The sequence below is a fragment of the Apodemus sylvaticus genome, chromosome 23 (genome assembly GCF_947179515.1).
Source record: "Apodemus sylvaticus chromosome 23, mApoSyl1.1, whole genome shotgun sequence".
Taxonomy (NCBI): Eukaryota; Metazoa; Chordata; class Mammalia; order Rodentia; family Muridae; genus Apodemus; species Apodemus sylvaticus.
Window position 1 is genome coordinate 30814466 of NC_067494.1, and position 20186 is coordinate 30834651.

General features: G+C 43.2%; 1 protein-coding gene across 1 annotated transcript in view; it reads left to right on the top strand.

Moving 5' to 3' along the window:
* Positions 1 to 20186, top strand: part of Ust (uronyl 2-sulfotransferase) — a 299479-nt gene that overhangs the window by 169809 nt on the left and 109484 nt on the right. The window contains exon 3 of the mRNA XM_052169319.1: positions 10224 to 10379. Coding sequence (XP_052025279.1) covers positions 10224 to 10379 — 156 coding nt within the window. The remainder of the gene's footprint in view (positions 1 to 10223; positions 10380 to 20186) is intronic.

The window sequence follows — 20186 nt, forward strand, 5'->3', positions numbered from 1 at the left end:
TATTCTCGCCCTCTCAGACGCCATTGCCTGCCTGTAGCTCTATCTGGGCATGAGACCTTGCAAAATTTCCCCCATCCATGTTGGCATGTCAACAGTATTGCCCTTGTGTGGGTGTAGTTCAAGCAATCATAGTGTTGAAATTTCATGAGTGAAATACCTCCATCATATATAGAGGACATTTTCTTGCTACAAGCATCCTTGTCCTCTTGTTCTTATAATCTTTCCATACATTCTTCCCATATTCCCCAAGTCCTAGGCGTATGGATGAAATCGCAGATGTATCAATTGAGGTTAGACACTCCATCACGGTGTACACTCTGAGTTTTGACCAGCTGTGGGTCTTTGTAGCATCTGTTGCAGAAAAGAACATCTTTGATAAAGGGTGACTACTTCATTCTCTGTGGGTATAAGGGTATTTAGAGCACATCTAGAAATTACATTAGTTTAGGAAAGAGGCAGTGGTACATTCTCCTCTTATATCTCTCCATCCTTACCTCTCCAGCCATGGGTTGCTAGCTAGGTTTACAGACCCCTGCATGAATTCCCTCCTGTTGATCAGGCCTTGAGTTCAATTGTTAGTTACCCCAAAGAGAAAAGTACCACTATTACCATTTATTCTAACTTCCTAGGTTGGTCGTTGTTCAGGTTTGTAGGTCTTACAGACAGATGGGGCTACCAACTGCTTTTCTCTGCTTTTTTTTTTTTTTTTAATTTTGAATCCTCATGGAGGACTGAAAATTTTAAAAGCATTTCTAGCACTTTTTCAAAGCATTTTGGTTGACAAAAATACAGACTTAACCCAATAATGTGTGAGCTCCGGAAGATAATTTACTAGATGGAAATTCGGCCCTTCCCTTTTACAGATGAAGAAAACCTAGTCCTGAAGGTGTGAAGTTGCCAGAACCATGATATTATGGGAAACTTTAAAATGTGGATTAGCTTAGTGGGTTTTTGGACTATGCATAACAGGAATAAATTCAGACTGTGGCTGTTCTTGCTTTGGTATGTTTGACTATGAAGTGGAAATTCTGGAAAGTCACCAAGGACAATTTTGTTCATTGAGGAAAATCTGTTCCTATTCAGTTTAACACTGGCTCTAAAGGTCTAATACTATGACAGTGTTTCGATGAGAGTTTCGGTTAACTATGCATTCAGTTAACCAGCACACCTGGTCTCTAGCCCATCTGGGTGGGTAGACATTCATCAAGGGGTGTATAATATATGTAACATGTGCTCAAGTGAATCACAGCTGCTCATTCAAAAGGAGATATGACCACTGGGGCACAAGTTAGATACAGCTCTCCAGGTCTGGCTGGGATCATGCCGGGAACTATTCTATTTACTTTCACCTTTAGGCCACAGGAGCCCTTTAACTCACTTTGATACAGAAAGCTTGGGAATCTTTGTAGCAGTGCTGCCCGGTATCCCAGGCCCCTGAGAGCCATCCAGAATTTGCAGTCCTTATCCTATAACAGTGGGTCTCAACCTTCCTAATGTTGTGACCCTTTAATACAGTTCCTCATGTTGTAGTGACCCCCAAACATAAAATTATTTCTGTTGCTGTTTCATAACTGTCATTTTGCTATGTTATGAATTGTAATGTTAATGTATGCTTTCCCCAGTAGGCTCAGGTGACCCCTGTGAAAGAATCACTCAACAATCCAGGGGTCAGGACACACAGGTTGAGAACCACTGCTTGAAGCTCTCATCTGGTGAATCTGAGTATGGGGGATAAAGTTCTATAGAGAATTAGAATATTCAGCCACTTGAAAACGACATTACTATACTAAATACTATTTTGCAGAGACTTAAGCTTGGCAGTGATGTTAGTTCTTCAAGAATGCCACCACCTACAAGAGTCCTATAGTCAAAGACCATTGACATCTTCACGCAGACCAAGTCATCTTCTGCTTCAAGCCCTTTTCTCCTGCCCTCCTTTCCAGCATGGGCTAAGCCCTTGTGCTGTGGCTGTCATCTGGTGGTGGTTACTACTCTGCTTAGGATTTGGAAGGACTTCTGTTTATTTGACGTGTTCCACATGGGCCTGTCAGGCTCTGGGGGGTTGTGGCATTTGCAGAACTTACAAGGCAGAAACACAAAAATACATAATTCATAGAAGGAAATATTTTGGAGTCTCTTTCACTTTTACAAATTGGCCATAAAATAGAAACCATAGACATAACATTCAACATTCATATACCCATACTAGTCAAACTTGAAGAATTATTGAAGGTAGCAACAATGAAGGCTTTCGGTAGAAACGTCTCTCTAGGGCACCCAGAGCAAGCGAGCGAATTCGGAATGTGTGCACAGAGATTAGTACGATCCTTCAAATGAGGGATGCAGATTCCCTACGCAACAATCTGCAAACGCCTTTGATGAAAATGGGCTTTGTAACAGCATCTCCTCACAGTCGTTAAGCACATCGCTTGAAGGAATGTGCTTGTCCTTTTGAGTACATTAAGGGTTGTATACACATTGCCTTCTACGTTACGGTTTCTTGTTTTCCTCCTTTTCTTAGTGGAAGATGCTCACAATGCCCATCACTGTCAAGGCTACTGCAGGGAAAGGAGCCATGTGGAGGTCCTGTCTGCTTCCTCCTCTCTGATTAGTGGTGTTGACACCCTGAGCTTGTATTAGTTCCTTAGAATGAGTCTTGAGGCTGGAGGGAAAGTCTAATCAACCTCTGTCAGTTCCACTTAGGTACTTGGGTGATACGTCAGTGATGTTGCCTAAGGTGACTGCTGTGGCTGTTGAAAAAATAGCATGCTTAATGAGGTTAGCTATATGCATGACCAAAGAAAAGAAATAGTACTTCTGCCGCAGATGTCCAGCAATAAGCTCCCTCTGCCTTTTGATTTGATGGTCCAGGAACGAGGGTGTGGTCCTAGAGATGAGAAAAGCTGAGAGCTGGGCTTTAGCTGTTCCACGTGACCTGGGAAATGGCACGTGACTTCTCTGGGCTCTATTTCATTCATGTAGATATGACCCCACTCTCTTGCAGGGCATTTGATGTTAGAATGACAAAAAAAGAACGGGGAAGTCTAGCCAAGTGGAACGGGTTGGACTGAGTCACTTCTAAACGTCAGGCCCCATTGTTCTAGGAGATCTGGTCTGTGGAGAAGAGGAGGGTGCACAACAGTTGTGACATAGAAGTTAACAGTGTTACTTAAGCTGTTTGGTTACACAAATTAGAGAAATGGACAGCTAGATTAAAAGACAATAAGGCTATTTGATGCATCATCGTTAATGAGGATTATAAAGATTCATACATGCAGTTGTTGGTTGACAGAGGGAGTCTCTCTCTCTCTCTCTCTCTCTCTCTCTCTCTCTCTCTCTCTAAAGATGAGCTTCCTGATAGATCATCCAATCCCAAGTGTTCATCCCTAAAACACATGTACACAGGAGCAACACTAAACGTGCTCAGTGTATTTATACTGTATAAGCATGTGTGTATATATGTGATAATAATAACTAAAGAAGAGGTCGTGATTTGAGAGGTAATGGAAGTAATTTGGGAGGGATTAGAGAGGGGCAGAGGGTCAACATGATATATAAACTGCAGTCGTGTATAAAGTGCTTTTAAAATGAACTTAAAACATTTAGCACAGCACAGGGGCCAAGACAGGATCAATCTTCTATTAAACAAATGTAGTAGTCTCTTTTCCACCATATTTCCAAACAATACCTTCAAATAAATGGTGAGAGGGATTTTTAAAACAGACTTGCAGACTCAAATCTGTATTTCTCCCAAGAATAGCTATGAATCCATTTCTTTACTGTTCACTTTACCAGTAAGCAAAGCCAACATGTTGGTTTAGCCTGCCTCTCTGCTTATCCTGAGTGCTTCTCTGGGCTTGTGTGGAAAAACGATTTGAAGTGGAGAGAAGACTGTGCGTGACGGTGTATCACACTGTGTCTCTAAAGGTCAAATTGTGATTTGAGAGGCCTTATGGGATGCCCTACTCCCCAACTCCCATTATGCGGCTCTATGACAGTGCTAACTGAAAATAGTCAAGAGAGGGGCCCTGTCAGAGCCTTACAAATTCAGAGGCAGAAACTAGCAACCAACTATTGGACTGAGCTTGGGGTCCCCAACAGAGGATCTGGAGGGTGGTCCAGAGGAGCTGAAGGGGTTTACAGCCCCATGGGAAGAACAATGACTTCGGACACCCAGATGCCCCAAGACTCCCAGGGACTGAACCATCAACCAGGGGTTTACATGGTTCCAGCCAAAAAATGTGGCAGGGGAAGGCCTTGTTGGGCATCAGTGGGAGGAGTGGTCTTTGGTCAGGTAAAGGCTCAATAGAGGCCACAACAAAGGGAAACAGTTGGGGGGGGGGTTGGGGGGTAGGTGGGACTGTGTCCAGCAGAGGGGCATATACATGAAGGCACGGTAGGGAATCGTTGGGGAGGGGGGCTTTTGGGAGGGGGGAAATTGGGAAAGGTTTTACCATTGGCAATGTAAATGAAGAAGATACACAATTAAAAAAATGAAAGAAAAAGCATGGATGTTGTATATTTTTCTTTGTTTTGAGGCCTTTTCCTAGGGGTGGAGAACAAATAAAAGTCTGTTTATCCTTAGCAGGTGAGAGACCACAAAAACAATTTCACTCTTCCAGCCTGATAAAACAATGGGTTTAACTATGATTATTTACAAGTGCACAGACAACTCATTAAGCAGCTATACCACCTAGGGGGAGGGTGGGGGCTCTCCAGGGAAAGGTTAATTGTCTATATATCCTCGGGGAAAGGTGTGGTCTTGTGATGCCCTCACTTCTCCAGCAAAGGTTAGCTACCTAAAACAACCTATAGGAAGAAACAGAACCTACTGAAATCCCTTTCCTACTAGCCCATTAAGTATCTACAATCTTAGGGAGGAGTAGGACCTCAAGATACCTCTCTCCTATCTATAACTTTACAAATCCTGTAGGGGGCGGGGCTATGAGACCACATAAGCTCCCCCTCCTTGATAAAAAGTTAACAGGCCCAATCTTGTTCAGATAGACAGTCCCAGAGGACAGTGGTCAATTTATACGTGGAGGGCAGTGTCCCAAGACTCTTTCTTTTCCATCGTTGTTGTAGGTATAGCTGCAGTCTTGGTGCAGGGATCTTTGATCTTATGTAAATTTCTCTTTGGCCCATTATTTGAGATTTTCTGCAACACTAAGGAAAGAGATGCATTAATGACTTTAGAGACTGATTAATCACTAACTTAAAGGGAACCTCACTTTTAGTTATTATCAAAAGGAATCTGTGTAACAATCAGTATGCTTCCATATAGGCTCTCCAAGCAATTCAGGAGAAAGGATGCTTTCACGGAGGGTCTCTACCAGGCACTCCCTTCTCCCTTTAGTCTGTCTTAGATATGCCTGCTTGGTGTACAGTGCTCACAGTAGCAAACCCAGAGCATCTAGGCTGTAGATGCAGATGTAACAGTTCTCTTCAATGATTGCTATTGTGTTACAAGTTGGGGTCTCTAGGAGATGGCAAATCAAGTAATTTCTTCTGTTTTTTTCTTTTATCGCTATTTATTTGTTAAGTGTAAGGTATTCATGCTTTGTGTGTGTGTGTGTGTGTGTGTGTGATTTACTTATTACATGTATGGGAGATGGAGGGGGATGACCCTTATGAGGAGCTGGCCCTTTCCTTCCACGACTACGTGAGTCACTGGGATCAAACTCAAGTTGACAGTGTCCTTTGCCTTACAGAAATGTAATTTTATGAGATCCCATTTGTCAATTCTTGATCTTAGAGCATAAGCCATTGGTGTTCTATTTAGGAACTTTCCCCCTGTGCCCATGTGCTCCAGGCTTTCCCCACTCTCTTTTTTATTAGTTTCTGTGTGTCTGATTTTATGTGGAGGTCCTTGATCCACTTGGACTTCAGCTTTGTACAAGGAAATAAGAATGGATGGATTTGTATTCTCCTACATGCTGACCGACAATTAAACCAGCACCATTTGTTGAAAATGCTGTATTTTTTCACCGGATGGTTTTAGCTCCTTTGTCAAAGATCAAGTGACCATCGGTGTGTGGGTTCATTTCTGGGTCTTCAATTCTATTCCATTGATCTTTCTGCCTGTCTCTGTACCGATACCATGCAGTTTTTTTTATCACTATTGCTTTGTAGTACAGCTTGAAGTCAGAGATAATGATTCCCCCAGAAGTTCTTTTATTGTTGGGAATAGTTTTTCACTATCCTGGGTTTTTTGTTATTTCAAATGAATTTGCAAATTGTTCTTTCTAACTCTATGAAGAATTGAGTTGGAATTTTGATGGAGATTGCATTGAATCAGTAGATTGCTTTCAGCAAGATGGCCATTTTTACTATATTAATCCTGCCAATCCATAAGCATGGGAGACCTTTCCATCTTCTGAAATCTTCTTCTGCCCTACCTCAGGATCCATCCCATATACAGTCACCAAATGCAGACACTATTGTGGATGCCAAGAAGTGCATGCTGACAGGAGCCTGATATAGCTGTGTCCTGAGAGGCTTTGCCAGAGCCTGACATATACAGAGGTGAATGTTCACAGCCAACCATTGAACTGATCATGGGGTTCCCGATGAAGGAGTTAGAGAAAGGACTGAAGGAGCTGAAGGGGTTTGCAACCCCATAGGAAGAACAACAATAACAACCAACCAGAACTCCCAGGATCTAAACCACCAACCAAGGAGTACACATGGAGGGAGCCATGGCTCCAGCTGCATATGTAGCACAGGATGGCCTTGTCTGGCATTAATGGGAGAAGCCTTTGGTCCCATGAAGGCTCAACATTCCAGTGTAGCAGAATTCAAGGGCAGGGAGCCTGGAGTTGGTGGATGGAGGGGGTACACCCTCATAGAAGCAGGAGGACGGGAGATGGAATAGGGAGTTTTTGGGGGGGAAATCTGGAAAGGAGATAACATATGAAATGTAAATAAATAAAATATCCAATAAAAATGCAATAAATAAAAAAAAATTCAAGTTGACAAGCTCAGCAACAACTACCTTGGTCTATGGAGCCAACTCACCGGATTCAAGCAATTTCCACAGAGAAATTGAACTCTTGTGTTTATGTGGGCAGTTTATGTCACAGCTGAGTTGGTACCCACTCTGACTATACTGAAGGACCAAGCCACAAACACTATACTATACAACAAACATATTTCCACACTAACCTGGACCAGCCTCCTTGGCTCATGCTTTTACCTGCAAACATGCCCGATCTCTAAATATCTGGGTTACCATAGTTACCAGAGAAGAGACTTTGAGGGAAGGTACTCACTGATAATCTTCAAAGTAAAGACCTATTACTGCGACTATTCTTTTATCCTGATAACCTTTGTGAGTAGTTTCTTAGAAATATCATTTGGATTTGAATAGTCTCTTGATTTCAGATTTTACCAGAGTCACTGTATTCGTATTAGACAGTATGTTAAATTTGTCAGAGTGGTCAAGACATGGTGAGCATCTGCTAAGGCTCTTTGTCCATGCAAAGTGCATTCCAGGGAGTATGAGGACATACAGTAAGAACTGGCTGGCCCTAAAAATGTGAATATGAGAGAACAAAAGGAATGGGAAGAATTGCATAGCATTGACATGTGACTGATTACGGAGTGAATGATGGAGATATTGTGGCTGTTTCTAAGTTCATCCCTGTAAGCCATTTCAAGACAATAAGTTACCTTGTAGTTGTAGAGGAGAGTTTTGAGTGTGTTTGTCTGTGGCTTTTTTGTGCTGTGCTATGTCCTTTGAGGAGACTTTCTTACAACCTTCTGTCATGGGAAGATGCTGAGTAAAAGAAACTTTTGATTATTGTGTATCTATTAGTGCACAGTGCTGAGCATCCCAGTTGGAAATGACTTTATTAGAGGTATAAATATTTAATCATAGGTGCTTTTTTAGAATGCCTCTGTAGCCAATCAAGGCCGTTATCACTGGATAATCAGGAAAGGAATGGAAATCAGGAAGAGCCATGTCAGGGAGGATAAAGTTAAAAATATCCTACAGATGGCACCATCCTACGTGTAGAAAATCCCACATGGAAAAGATCTTTAGAGCTCATTAATGAGTTAACAAAATGACAGAATTTAAGATCAATATATAAAAAATTAGCTGTATTCCTGGTCACAGGCCATCCAAAAATGAAATTAAGGAAATAATTCTATCCATAAAGCATCAAGGAGAATAAATTGAGACTCTAGAGGCTTTACACTGAACACAATAAAATATCAGCGAAACGAATTAAAATGTGGGCCCCGTAGAATGGCCTGCGTTCATGAGAAGAGACAATATTGTTAGCATAATGGTTATCCCCCAACTGTTCTATGCATCAAATGAAATTGCTATCAAAAGTTCAATGACCTGTTTTGATTTTTGGAGAAAGGTAACTATACAGTTCCTTTGGACATTTCCTCTGGGATTGTAAGGAAACTGGGATGACCAACAATTGTTTTCATACAATCAAGGAAGAAAGCTGAAAGAACTTTCCTAATTTCAATTCTTACATCAAAGTTATCCTAGCAAAGACCATTAGGTTATGCACAAGATTGTCAGTAAGGGTGAACAAGGAATAAAGAAGAATCCTTTCCCTAGAGGTGGCTTGGACAATTTGTGAGCCACCTGCAAATGTACAGAATTGGGCCTTACTCAGTGCTATACAAAGGGCAAATTTCTTAGGACTAAAGTGAAAACCTCTTAGAAAACAGGGATTGTCTTAGAGAGAGAGAGCTTGAAGCAAAAACAGCCAAGTGGATCCAAAATAGAATTTAAAAGTTTTAGACTTTTAAGGTTCCTATCATGAAAGTGAAAAAGACAACCAAAGAATGAGAAAGACATTTGCAACTCATTTCTCTACAATTAAAGAGAAGACATGAATATAGAACTCTATAAATGTAACCATAAAAAGGCAGCTCAACTTGACCGTGTACAAATTTTAAATATATATTTGTACAAAGAAAATAATCACACAGACACACACACACACACACACACACACACACACACACACAAAGATGATCAACATTATTAGCCACTGGGGAAATATAACTCAAAACCACAATGAGATAGCACTTCACAGTCACTGGGATGTTTATAATAAAAAATAAAAACACAAAAACAGGCCGTAACAAAGGTTGGCAAGGATATGGAGAAACTGGAACCCGAGGGGCGTGTAAAACAGCGCAGCTGTATTGAAACCAGTTTGGCAGTTGCACAAAATGCTAAAACGTGGAGCTGTTGTGGGTCGTGGAGCTCCTATCATAGGTATGTACGTAAGAGAAATGGAAACACATGTCCTCATAGCAACATTACTCATGGCAGCCGAAAGTGGAGTGGTTCACCTGTCAATCAACCGGCGTATAAACAGAATTCATCTTGTTCATGCATTGCAATGGTGTCCAGCCATTTAGGGTGATGGAGACACTGGAGACCAGTCTACTCAGTAAAAGTCAGATATAAAAGACACGTGTTTTACTTCATTTACATGATCTTTCTAGAACCCCTCTACATGAAACAATGAGACAGTCGGGATGTATATGGATCCAGGAGTTTGTTAGCATGGCATGGGAAAGGGAAATGATTGCTTACATGTGTGGGGGTCTTCCACAAGTGATGACAATTTCCTCAACTTGATGGTGGTGATGCTTTTATAAGAAATTCTTAAATTGTTCTGTTTATAAATTTGAATTTAGTGACATGTGAGTTCTACATCATTTTTTTGTTGTGGTTGTTTGAGACAGGGTCTCATTGTGTAGCACTGGTTGTCTTGGACCTTACTATGTAGACCAGGCTGGCCTCAAAGGAACAGAGATGCACTTGCCTCTGTCTCTGTCTCCCAAGTGGTAGGATTAAAGGCATGGGCCACCATCCGGAGCCTCTACATAGTTTTTAATGTCACTACGTTTTCCCTTCTTAAGCTGGTCTGATAAAACATGCCTTGCAAATAAAAACAAACAAACATTCTTCCTGATGCACATAAGTCCGTGCTATCCTTTTGAGGGCGATTCATGATCGTGCTTTATAGATGTCATGAAATTTGATCAGTATCAAGTCTGAATGAGTTCAGTTGGATAGTTCTCTCTGACATGAGGGAATATACCTGCACACCATCTCCTTCTTTTACGACAGCTTGACGGAGACACGTCTCATTTGCGTGTCCAGCATTCATTGTCACCCCTTGAGGGAAGACTCGAGTCTTCGCCCACAGTTCATGCTGCTCCTGTTGCTCTCCTTCCAGGTCCTTCCCTTCCCCAGCCAGGTGGTGTACAACAGAGTCGGCAAGTGCGGCAGTCGCACCGTGGTCCTGCTTCTGAGAATCTTGTCAGAGAAGCACGGCTTCAATTTGGTCACGTCAGACATTCACAACAAAACCAGGCTTACTAAAAATGAACAAGTAAGTTGACCTTCCCATTGTTTGAATCATAACTAGTGGGTGCCTTACGGGATAGACTCCATGCCAAAGTTTCAACTGTGTGCTGGATTTGGGTCAGGGCAAAGAAGGAAATTTAAAGTAGGATTTGTACAGGGAATCAGAAACCCAAGAAGGCTGCATAGATCGATACTTCTGTCAGGTCTGATGGACTTTGTGCATTAGCCATTGTCTAGTTTGCTAAAGTTGATTAAACATGAAATATCAAACTATTTAAGCCACTGGATTATATAAATAATGCTAATACCTTCACAGTCACATGAGAAAATCTTCACTTAGCATTTCTTCCTTTGCACTTTCTCACCTGTATCCTAAATCTTTAGAATAAAGAGAAAGCCTTGTGTGTGTGTGTGTGTGTGTGTGTGTGTGTGTGTGTGTGTGTGCAGGAAATCTGGCTGGTTGATGAAGAATAAGAATCTAATTGTACTAAGTTCATCCAGTCTTGGCTTCCAAACATTTGTTAGGAAATATAACGTGTGTGTGTGTGTGTGTGTGTGTGTGTGTGTGTGTGTGTGTAGTTTGAATATAGCATTTGTTATATTCTGTGTAAGCAAAAGCATCCTCCCACTTTGCAGGATCTTTTTTTGCCCCAGTATAGCTACACGCAGGGTTGGGTACACCTGTGGCAGAATGACAGTGCTGTTTGTCTATCAGGAAGTTCTCAAGCCTGTCCTGCTTTAGAATGTTGTGCAGAGATGAGGAGAACTGTATCCATGGAACTACTGGTTTAGGAAATGCTGGTCCTGTAGTCTCAGTGATCTTTTAGCAAGATAAAGCTTGTTGTCAACCTGTGTGTTCATTCATGTTGTTGATAAAATATCCCGATCAAAACAACTTAAACCTGGGGGAAGGGCTTATTTTGGCTTTCACTTCCGGGGAGGATAGTCACACCATGGCAGGAGGCATGGCGGGAGTCAGGAGCATGAGGCCGGCGTTCCTGTTGCTTTGGCAATCTGATCGCAGACAGAGGGGTGCGATTCCTTTAGGCTAGAGCCCTGTTTCATTGAGTAGTGTCCCCCAGGGCAAACCATGAGAGCCTGAGTTTAGATTCTCCAGCACAAACACAAGAGGCCAATGCAATATGAATGCCCAAAATGTAGTCAGAATGCCTCCATCTGCACGGTTCTATATGCCTTCAAGAGGAAGATAATGTCTGAAAAATGGATGCATGCCGAAATTTCAGTATTGCGATCTTGACTTGCCAGTAAGTGGCACTCACTGGACAAAGTCTTTTTTTTTTTTTTTTTTTTTTTTTTTTTTGACACCAGGTTGTTGTGGTTTGAATGTGAAATGTCCCCCGTAGTCTCACGGGTTTGACTCTTTGGTCCTCAGCTAATGGCACTGTTTGGAAGGGTTAGGGAATCTTTAAGAATTGGAGTCTTCCAGAGGAAATTTATTTCCAGGAATGGGCTTTGAATTTTCATAGCCTGGTCCCACTTCCTGGTTTTCCTCTCTACTTTCAGATCACCAGTGCAACATGAATGCCCAGAAAGTCTGTGACCTCTGCCCCGGCTCCTCTGAGACAGCCGAATCCCTAGAGACGTCTGGGCATCTCATGTTGCCAACCTAGGGAACCCCAGCTTTACTGAAGTCTCAAACATTAAGGTGGGGGCGGGGAGATGGCTCAGTGTGCAAGAGTGCTTGTTTCCTTGTGACCAGAGATATTGAGAACCAATGTGATAGTTTGTATATGCTTGGCCCAGGGAATGGCACTATTCAGAGGGGTGACTTTATTGGATGAGGTGTGTCACTGTGGTCGTAGGCTATGTCCTAGCTGCCTGGAAGCCAGTCTACTAGCAGCCTTCAGATGAAGATGTAGAACCTCAGCTCCTCCTGCACCATGCCTGTGTGGATGCTGCCATGCTCCCACCTTGATGATAATGGGACTGGATCTCTGAACCTGTAAGCCAGCCCCCATTAAATGTTGTTTTTATAAGAGTTGCCCTGGTCATGGTGTCTGTTCACAGCAATGGAGCCCCAACTAAAACAAGTAAAGATAACGTGTAACATGAGCACTTCCAAGATGAAAAACAAACCAACAAAAACTAGCAGAGACTTTATCTCAAAGGAAAGTACAAAGTGAGGACTGACTCCCAAGGTTGCCCTCTGACCTTCCTGGTTACCCTCTGACCCCTGTACATGTGCATTGGCACACACACCTGTATTTACACATAGCTGTACATACTCACACACACACACACAGACACACACACAGAGGACACTCACATTGTATGCATCTGCTTTTTAAAATAATGTGAAGAGTGACTGTGTAACTGTTGAATGCCCTGACCTCCATGAGCATGTTCATAGACATGCACACACATGAACACCTATGCATATGTGCATACTAAACACAAGGAATGCAAAGAAAAATGTGTTTGGCATTTAAAGCTGTGAAGCTGGGGGTGGTACTACCATATCTCTAATGCCAGCATCAGGGAGGCAAAGGCTGGTCCATCTCTATGGTTTAGAGGCCAACCTAGTCTATGTAATGAGTTGCAGGCCAGCCAGAATTACATGGTGAAACCCTGCCTCAAAAACGAGAAGGGGTGTGGGGAGAGAGGTCATGTTTCATGTATAAGTTGTTTAATAATAATAGGATCCCTTTGATTCCCTTACTTTGGCTGATTATGATCTTTTTTACTACCCACAAGAAAATGACTGTAAATAAATAGTCTATGTTCTTATGATGTTATTGTGGTTGTTAAATTTCACCTTCCTTTGTATGCACGTCTTACAGCCTACTTATCAGATTGTGCATAAATGTTGCTGTGTATTCATCCCATGCAGAATTCCTGGATAGCTTGCAAGACAGTTTCTAGATTCAGGTAGCCCCTGTTGAAGGCGTGCAAATAGCCCAAAGAGCACAGAAGAAAGGACTGAAAACAGGAATGTTCAGGAACGCCCCAAGGGAAAGAACACAGAATTCTAATGCTGACTGCATGGTGGGAGTTCTGAGCAGATACCCACTTTGTTCCCTGATTTAAATATGGGTATGAATAAAATAATTTAAATAAAAAGCTAATGAAAACATACTGGCAGCAAATGGGTGCTTATTAGAAGGGGTTAAAGACAACGCACCCCTCCCCTCTGAAGGGGCAGCTCTCCTCTGTTTGGAATGGTTGGCTTGTCTGGAAGCCAGGGAATAGGCGAGACAATCTTTTTAGGTTCTTTCTAGCACTGTGATTCTGTGATATATTTGTATAACTTCTAGCATACTCCACATGTTATGTGATTCTAATTCCTGTGGTCAGTGTGACCTAGACTTTATTTCATTACTTACTGTGGATTCCTATTAAATTATAAGACAAGTTAAAGAGAAAACTAAAGCAAAGGTAAAGACTTGGAAGGAAAAGCAGATACACACGTCTGGTATAAAAATAAAGACGAGGACCATGTGCTCGCCTTCCCTAGATCCAGCTTGCCTGCCTCCTGCACACAGAAGGGTAGCCAAGAGACAGAAGGACAAGAAGCCAGGTCCGCTCTGTCTCCATGACGTTCTGGGAGACCTGCCTTTGTTCCATGGGATCCCTTTTTCTAAAGTTTGAAAGTACATATGACAGCAGAGAAAGAAATATTATTTTAACATAACGTATTCAGGAAATAATTTGTGGTATTAATAGCTGTTCTTCTTGGTAATTTATTAAAAGGAAAATGTCGGTGTGATTTAGGAGACTAGTTAAAATTTTATAGTCAGTGGCGCTCTCCCTTAAACAGTAGAACTCTGAAAATTGTTCCCATGGAAAACTGTTCTCTCAAAATGAGTAATAACAACAACAACAATAATAATAATAACAACGTTGCTTCAGGTGCTATAGGAGTTAAACAGTTTCTGGTGTGTTAGGCCAGGAATCTATTTACTATAAAAACCACTATTTTTCCATGGGAAAACATGTTCCACGATCCAAATGACTGACCTGCAAGTGAACTTCAAAATTACATCCATTTATAAGATTTGGGTTCATCTGTGCCACTTCATTCAACCACACGGCATTTGTCTGAGCCAGGATTTGATGAGCACATTCATTTCCCCCTAAATGGTAGTTATCATCACGCACACATGTGCTCACACGTGTGCAAACACACGTCTGCACGCTCACAGTTAAGGGTTAAAACTTTAGCCCAGGGGATTTTTAAACAGGAAAGGGAACATGAAGATAGCAAATGTTAAGATGCCTGTAAACACTATTACATCTGCTCTCATAAAAATAGGCACACCTTTGAAAATTGTGCTTTGAACAATTCCTCCTCCACAGAAGAGCTTGCAACCACTGCTGGCCAAGTGTCTGTTGGATCTTCGAGTCGCATATAATACAAACTCAGGATGACGCTGGCTCAGCTGTACGCTAAATGTAGATCTAAGTTGGGGGGCTTGATTTATATGACCTTGCAAAGTGGAGAATCTATCTACTGTGACTGAGGAGAGACTTCTCACCCTCCCCGAAGGGCAGGGAGTGGGGCCAAGAGTCTTTACAGTCTGCTTGCTTGTCCTAAGGTGACTTCAGCACTGTGCCCTAAGTAAAGTGGCGGTCAGGGTGCCGAGGGCATCCCATGGGGACAGGAGCCTGTTATTCTGGTTGGAGAATGGCACAAACTGGCCTCTGAGTCGCAAAGATTAGCAAGAGCAGATCAGTTTGCTGTTTGTTTTTCTGCTGGAGTTTCCGAGGATTTCGAAAGCGAATGGGAAGCGTACGTATGTGCGTGTGAATTGTTTCCCCTAATTATGTCATTTAACCATTTGGGGCCAAAAATATACCAGTGAGTAAGTGTCGCTCCCTGTTTTCTGGGTGAGAAACTGAGATAATTTGTCACCTTCCAGAAATAACTGTAGCGGCTGCGTATGATGGCTCCGCATGGACTTGGGCTCAGCCAGATCCAAAAGGCTGTTCCCATAATGCAATGGGCCATCTCCTGCAGAGCTCTTGGAATCGTAGAGTCTCAGTGCCCTTCTGCTGGAAATGCCGGGAAGGAATCCAGACAATTCCTTTAAAAAAAAGGAGACAGGAAGTGGGCATAGGCAGCTTTCTATGATGCAGCAGGTCAAGCTCCTGATGTCAGAGTTCCCCCCCCCCCCCGGGGTAATCTCTAGGGCTCCACGCTCCCTCCATCCAGAAAGAAGGGAATGGCTTTGAAATCTGGGGTCTCCTCTGTGCCATGTTTTCAACTAGAAGATTCACAGTGATTATTCACATTCTAATGACTGACAGTCTTAAGGCATATACATACATACTGTATGTGTATGGTATGCATGTGTGTATTTGTATGTTCACATGTGTGTGAACACACCTGTGTATGTGTTCAACTGAGTACACTGGAAACTGAGTGTGTGTGCACATGTGTATATCCATGTATATGCATGTGCTGGTGACTGTGTGTATGTATGTATGTGTGTTGAGGGCTTACATGTATGTGTGTGTCCTAATGACTATGAGAATGTATATGTGTGTATTTGCATGTTCACCTGCGCACATCTGCGTGTATGCATGTGTTGGTGATCATGCATATGAGTGTGTGTCTTAGCATGTTCACATGTGTGTCCATGTGTATACATGTGTTGGTTGGTGACTGTCTATTTGCATGTTCACATGTATGTATGTGCTCACATGTGTGCATGTGCTGGTGACCGTGTGGTGTGTGTGTGTGTGTGTGTGTGTGTGCGTGTCACTGGTCATCTTCCTCCATCATTCTTTACTTTATCTGCTGAAGAAGGATTCTCCCTAAACTCAGAGTTTCCCAGTTCATCAGCTTGCTCTGGAAATCACGTCTTCTCCTGCTGAGGGCAAGGATTACAGACAGATGTCATGCCTGCCACATTTATGAGGGATAGGGCTCTAAATTCTAGTCCTCATGCTAAGACATCAAGCATGTTACCATGTATGTATACATTATGTATGTATATATCATCTATCCAATCCTACATACACATATGCATAGTCATTATATATGCATATATATGTACATATATATTACATATATGTATGTGCACATATATTTTAAACACCAGTTTCTCTTAGACTTTCCCAGGCTTAGTTGATGGGGGATTTTTAGGTGTGTCTGGCTGTGCTTTGGATCTTATAGAATTTACACATCCTATCGGGAAGCATTGACCCTTTCTACATCTTCCATCCATCACATCAGGAAAGGTTATTTCCATGTAAACCTCACATCTACTCTGACTCTGTCTAGTAGCCATTTGAATGACCTAAGCCTTGGAAATCATTCGGAGGGTGGACCGATGGCAGTCCGTGCCTGTGTGCTTCGGACTGCATTAAACTCTTGGTACAGGGCAGCACCGTGTGGTGTTATCCTACACCGTGTCAGACTACCCTGTGACTGGGCTCTCAGTTGACATCAAAGTCTGAGTTCTGAGTATAAAACGACGGGATTTAAAACATAATCATAACCGTGGTTCCTCTGGAAAAGTTCTTGAGGCCACAGAGATCCTTCTGGGGCTCCCCCGTGCCTGGCCCTCCACTTCCTGTTCCATCAACTAACTGATCCTTTCTGTATTTGCTCATTTATTGTAAAGAGTGTTTTCTGAGGATCTGCTGCTAATGGCAGGTAGGGGCTTGGGCACCAGGCCCAGTGCTCATTGTTCACACAGCTGATTTCTGAGACTTCTGAACCTGACCTGGTATACATAAATCAAAAAATGTAGAAGAATTAGACATTAAAGCAAGTTGGGGGTCAGATCCTGGTTAAGTTTGAATTGGTAAGTGTATGAGTTAAAATTATATTCAGTAATTAAAGAGCAGCCATTTAAAACAGTCCTTATGCCAGGCGTGAGAATCTTCTGGAAAACATTTGCACATTATGTGTTCCCACGCCTTACTGCAGGAATAGAGAGATGGGTGTGTAAGGAACCACCCAGGTATGTGTGTATCTGAGGAAACACTCGCGAGGGTGACCACATCACAAAACCCACTCACTGCATGAAGAGTGCTCATTAAAATAAAATCCTCCAAGCAAGGAAAATTCTGTCACCTGAGACTCAAACGCTTTATGAAGTTTTTATTTTTGCTTTAAAGCAAGCCTTGCTCAGTATGTAGCCCAGGCTGGCCTTGAACTCATGACCTTTCTGGCTCAGCCTCCTAGGTCATTGCTAGTACAGCATGCATATAATGGCATCATGTCAGATGCTTTTTTGGGTGCTTGTCGCCTTCTGTAAGCTCTTCCAACAGCCTTCTCCCAGAAACGTTTTGGAAAGGCTGTCAGAATAACCCTCAAGGCTTCCTGCCTTTGCAAGAAGACAGACAGTGTCATTTCAGACTTGGCCTGGAGCAGCACTGCCCAGCGCCAGTGGACGCTGTCTCCCAGTGGCATTGGTGAGTGCTGCTCCGCAGTGCCTCTGGGACAAGCCAGAATTCTGATCAGTTCATGGAATGGGTTCTACTTTGTCTTAGGGTCCTGAAACAAAACCAGAGTCCTCTAATGCAAACTCCGAGGGAAGAAAAGAGAGCCACCATATAACTTGGGCAGAAGGGAACAGTTTCTCCTCTCCTAGGGTTTGAATTGTATCCATAAATTTTCCGTATCTAGCCCAGACACAGCCCCTTTGCCATGATCATGTTACTGCTCCCCCTGGTGGACGTCTTCTTAACTGCAGACATGTGCTTCCCTGGTTATTGTAGTTCTGAGCTAAAGGTAAAAGACTCTGGTGGAGGCTTCCCCAAGAAGAAGAAAGGTAGCCTGAGACCTTCATTCACCGTTCTCAACCCTTAAGGTTGAGAAAGGATCTGCAGTTCCCCCTCTGGGCGGCTTGCTTTTGCTTTGATATATTAATAAGCACAATCCTTTCTTTGGTTTAAGATGCCTTGCAATATTATAGGGCATCTAATTGTTCCTGAGAGACAAAAGACTTCAGACCAGGGTAGAGCAGGATACCCTCCCTGTGGACAAGCTGACAAGCATTTCCTGAAGAAAATGTCAGGAAAGACATCTTCGGAGCAGCAGATTAAGGTCTGCGCTCTCTCATCCTGCCATGGAGAGGGGAGGAGCAAATTGTAGAAAAGGCTCCCTGGCATCACCCAGCATCACCCCGGCATCACCCTGGCATCACCCAGCATCACCCAGCATCACCCAGGCATCACCCAGCATCACCCAGGCATCACCCAGGCATCACCCAGCATCACCCAGGCATCACCCAGCATCACCCAGCATCACCCAGGCATCACCCAGGCATCACCCAGGCATCACCCTGGCATCACCCAGGCATCACCCTGGCATCACCCTGGCATCACCCGGCATCACCCGGCATCACCCTGGCATCACCCTGGCATCACCCTGGCATCACCCAGGCATCACCCAGGCATCACCCAACATCACCCAGGCATCACCCGGCATCACCCAGGCATCACCCAGGCATCACCCAACATCACCCAGGCATCACCCTGGCATCACCCAGGCATCACCCTGGCATCACCCAGGCATCACCCTGGCATCACCCAGCATCACCCTGGCATCACCCAGCATCACCCAGGCATCACTCAGCATCACCCGGCATCACCCTGGCATACCTTGGCATCACCCAGCATCACCCGGCATCACCTCTGTGTGGCACGTGTGCCTCATTCTTGCCTTTTCCTTCCTCTTTAAGCCTCAGTTCACTCCATCAACATAAATTTTACATGTTCCCTTAGATGAATTTCAAGCCACATCTACCCTTTTCCTTTGTATTTAAAATCCATTCTTGTTCATGGTAATATATACTGTTCCCCCACCCTAGAAATCTTAGAAAATACTTTTCCTATCCTTATTAGTCTCTGTCTCTGTCTCTGTCTCTCTCTTCTGTCTGTCTGTGCGTGCACGTGTGTGTGTGTGTGTGTGCACATGTATGTGTGTGCACACGTGTGTGTGTGTGTGTGTGTGTCCTAGAAAAGACAAGGTCCTGTACAAGTGCACTCTGCCACTGAGCCACGCACTCAGATCCACTCTTGTATTTCTCCCCGTTTTTCATCAGTTGTTCAGCACAGCCTAAAAGACACAAAACATTTATTTTCTCTAGACTCTCTCCGTTCTCCAGAATCCCTGTGCCGACCAGTCCCTCGCTTCCATTTTGGAAGTTCGTGTCTAGATAATTGTCTGAGAAGGGTGCGTAGACCGTCCCTCAAGATGAAGGGAGAGACTGAAGGATTTGAATCCTGCCACCGTCTATTGGATCATGGAGATTTTTACCAAAGTCTATTTCCTCTGGGGCTGGAGAGAGGGCACGATGATTGAATACACACTGCTCTTATAGAGAACCCAAGTTCAGTTCCTTGTATCCATGTTTGACAGCTTATAACTGCCTGTCACTACAACTCCAGGACATCTGAGGCCCCTCTCCTCTGGCACCTGCTCTGTATAACCCATGCATGTGCATACAAATAATTCAAAATAAGATTAACCTTTAAATAAACCTATATGTCATTTCTGTGCCCCAATTTCTTAATTTTAAAGAATGAGTAATAATTCTCAACTCTTGGAATATCAAATGATAACAGGTCTATTAAAAACTCCTGCTGTGGTATATAATATACGCCTCTCCCAACACTCAGAAAAATGGCTTTGCTGGCATTACTACACCTTGGATATTATAAGGGGACTATTGCTGCTTAGCCTGCTATGGGAAAATGTCCACCTATGTGTTCCAGGAGAGACACAATTGCCTATTACCTGCGCCTGCCTGGGTGATAGGCAATTCTGTCTTCAGTTAGTGATGGGTTTCTTGATATGAAGCAAGCATTTCTAAAGGGGTATCTTCATCCCATAAACACTCCTGGGACATAGGTT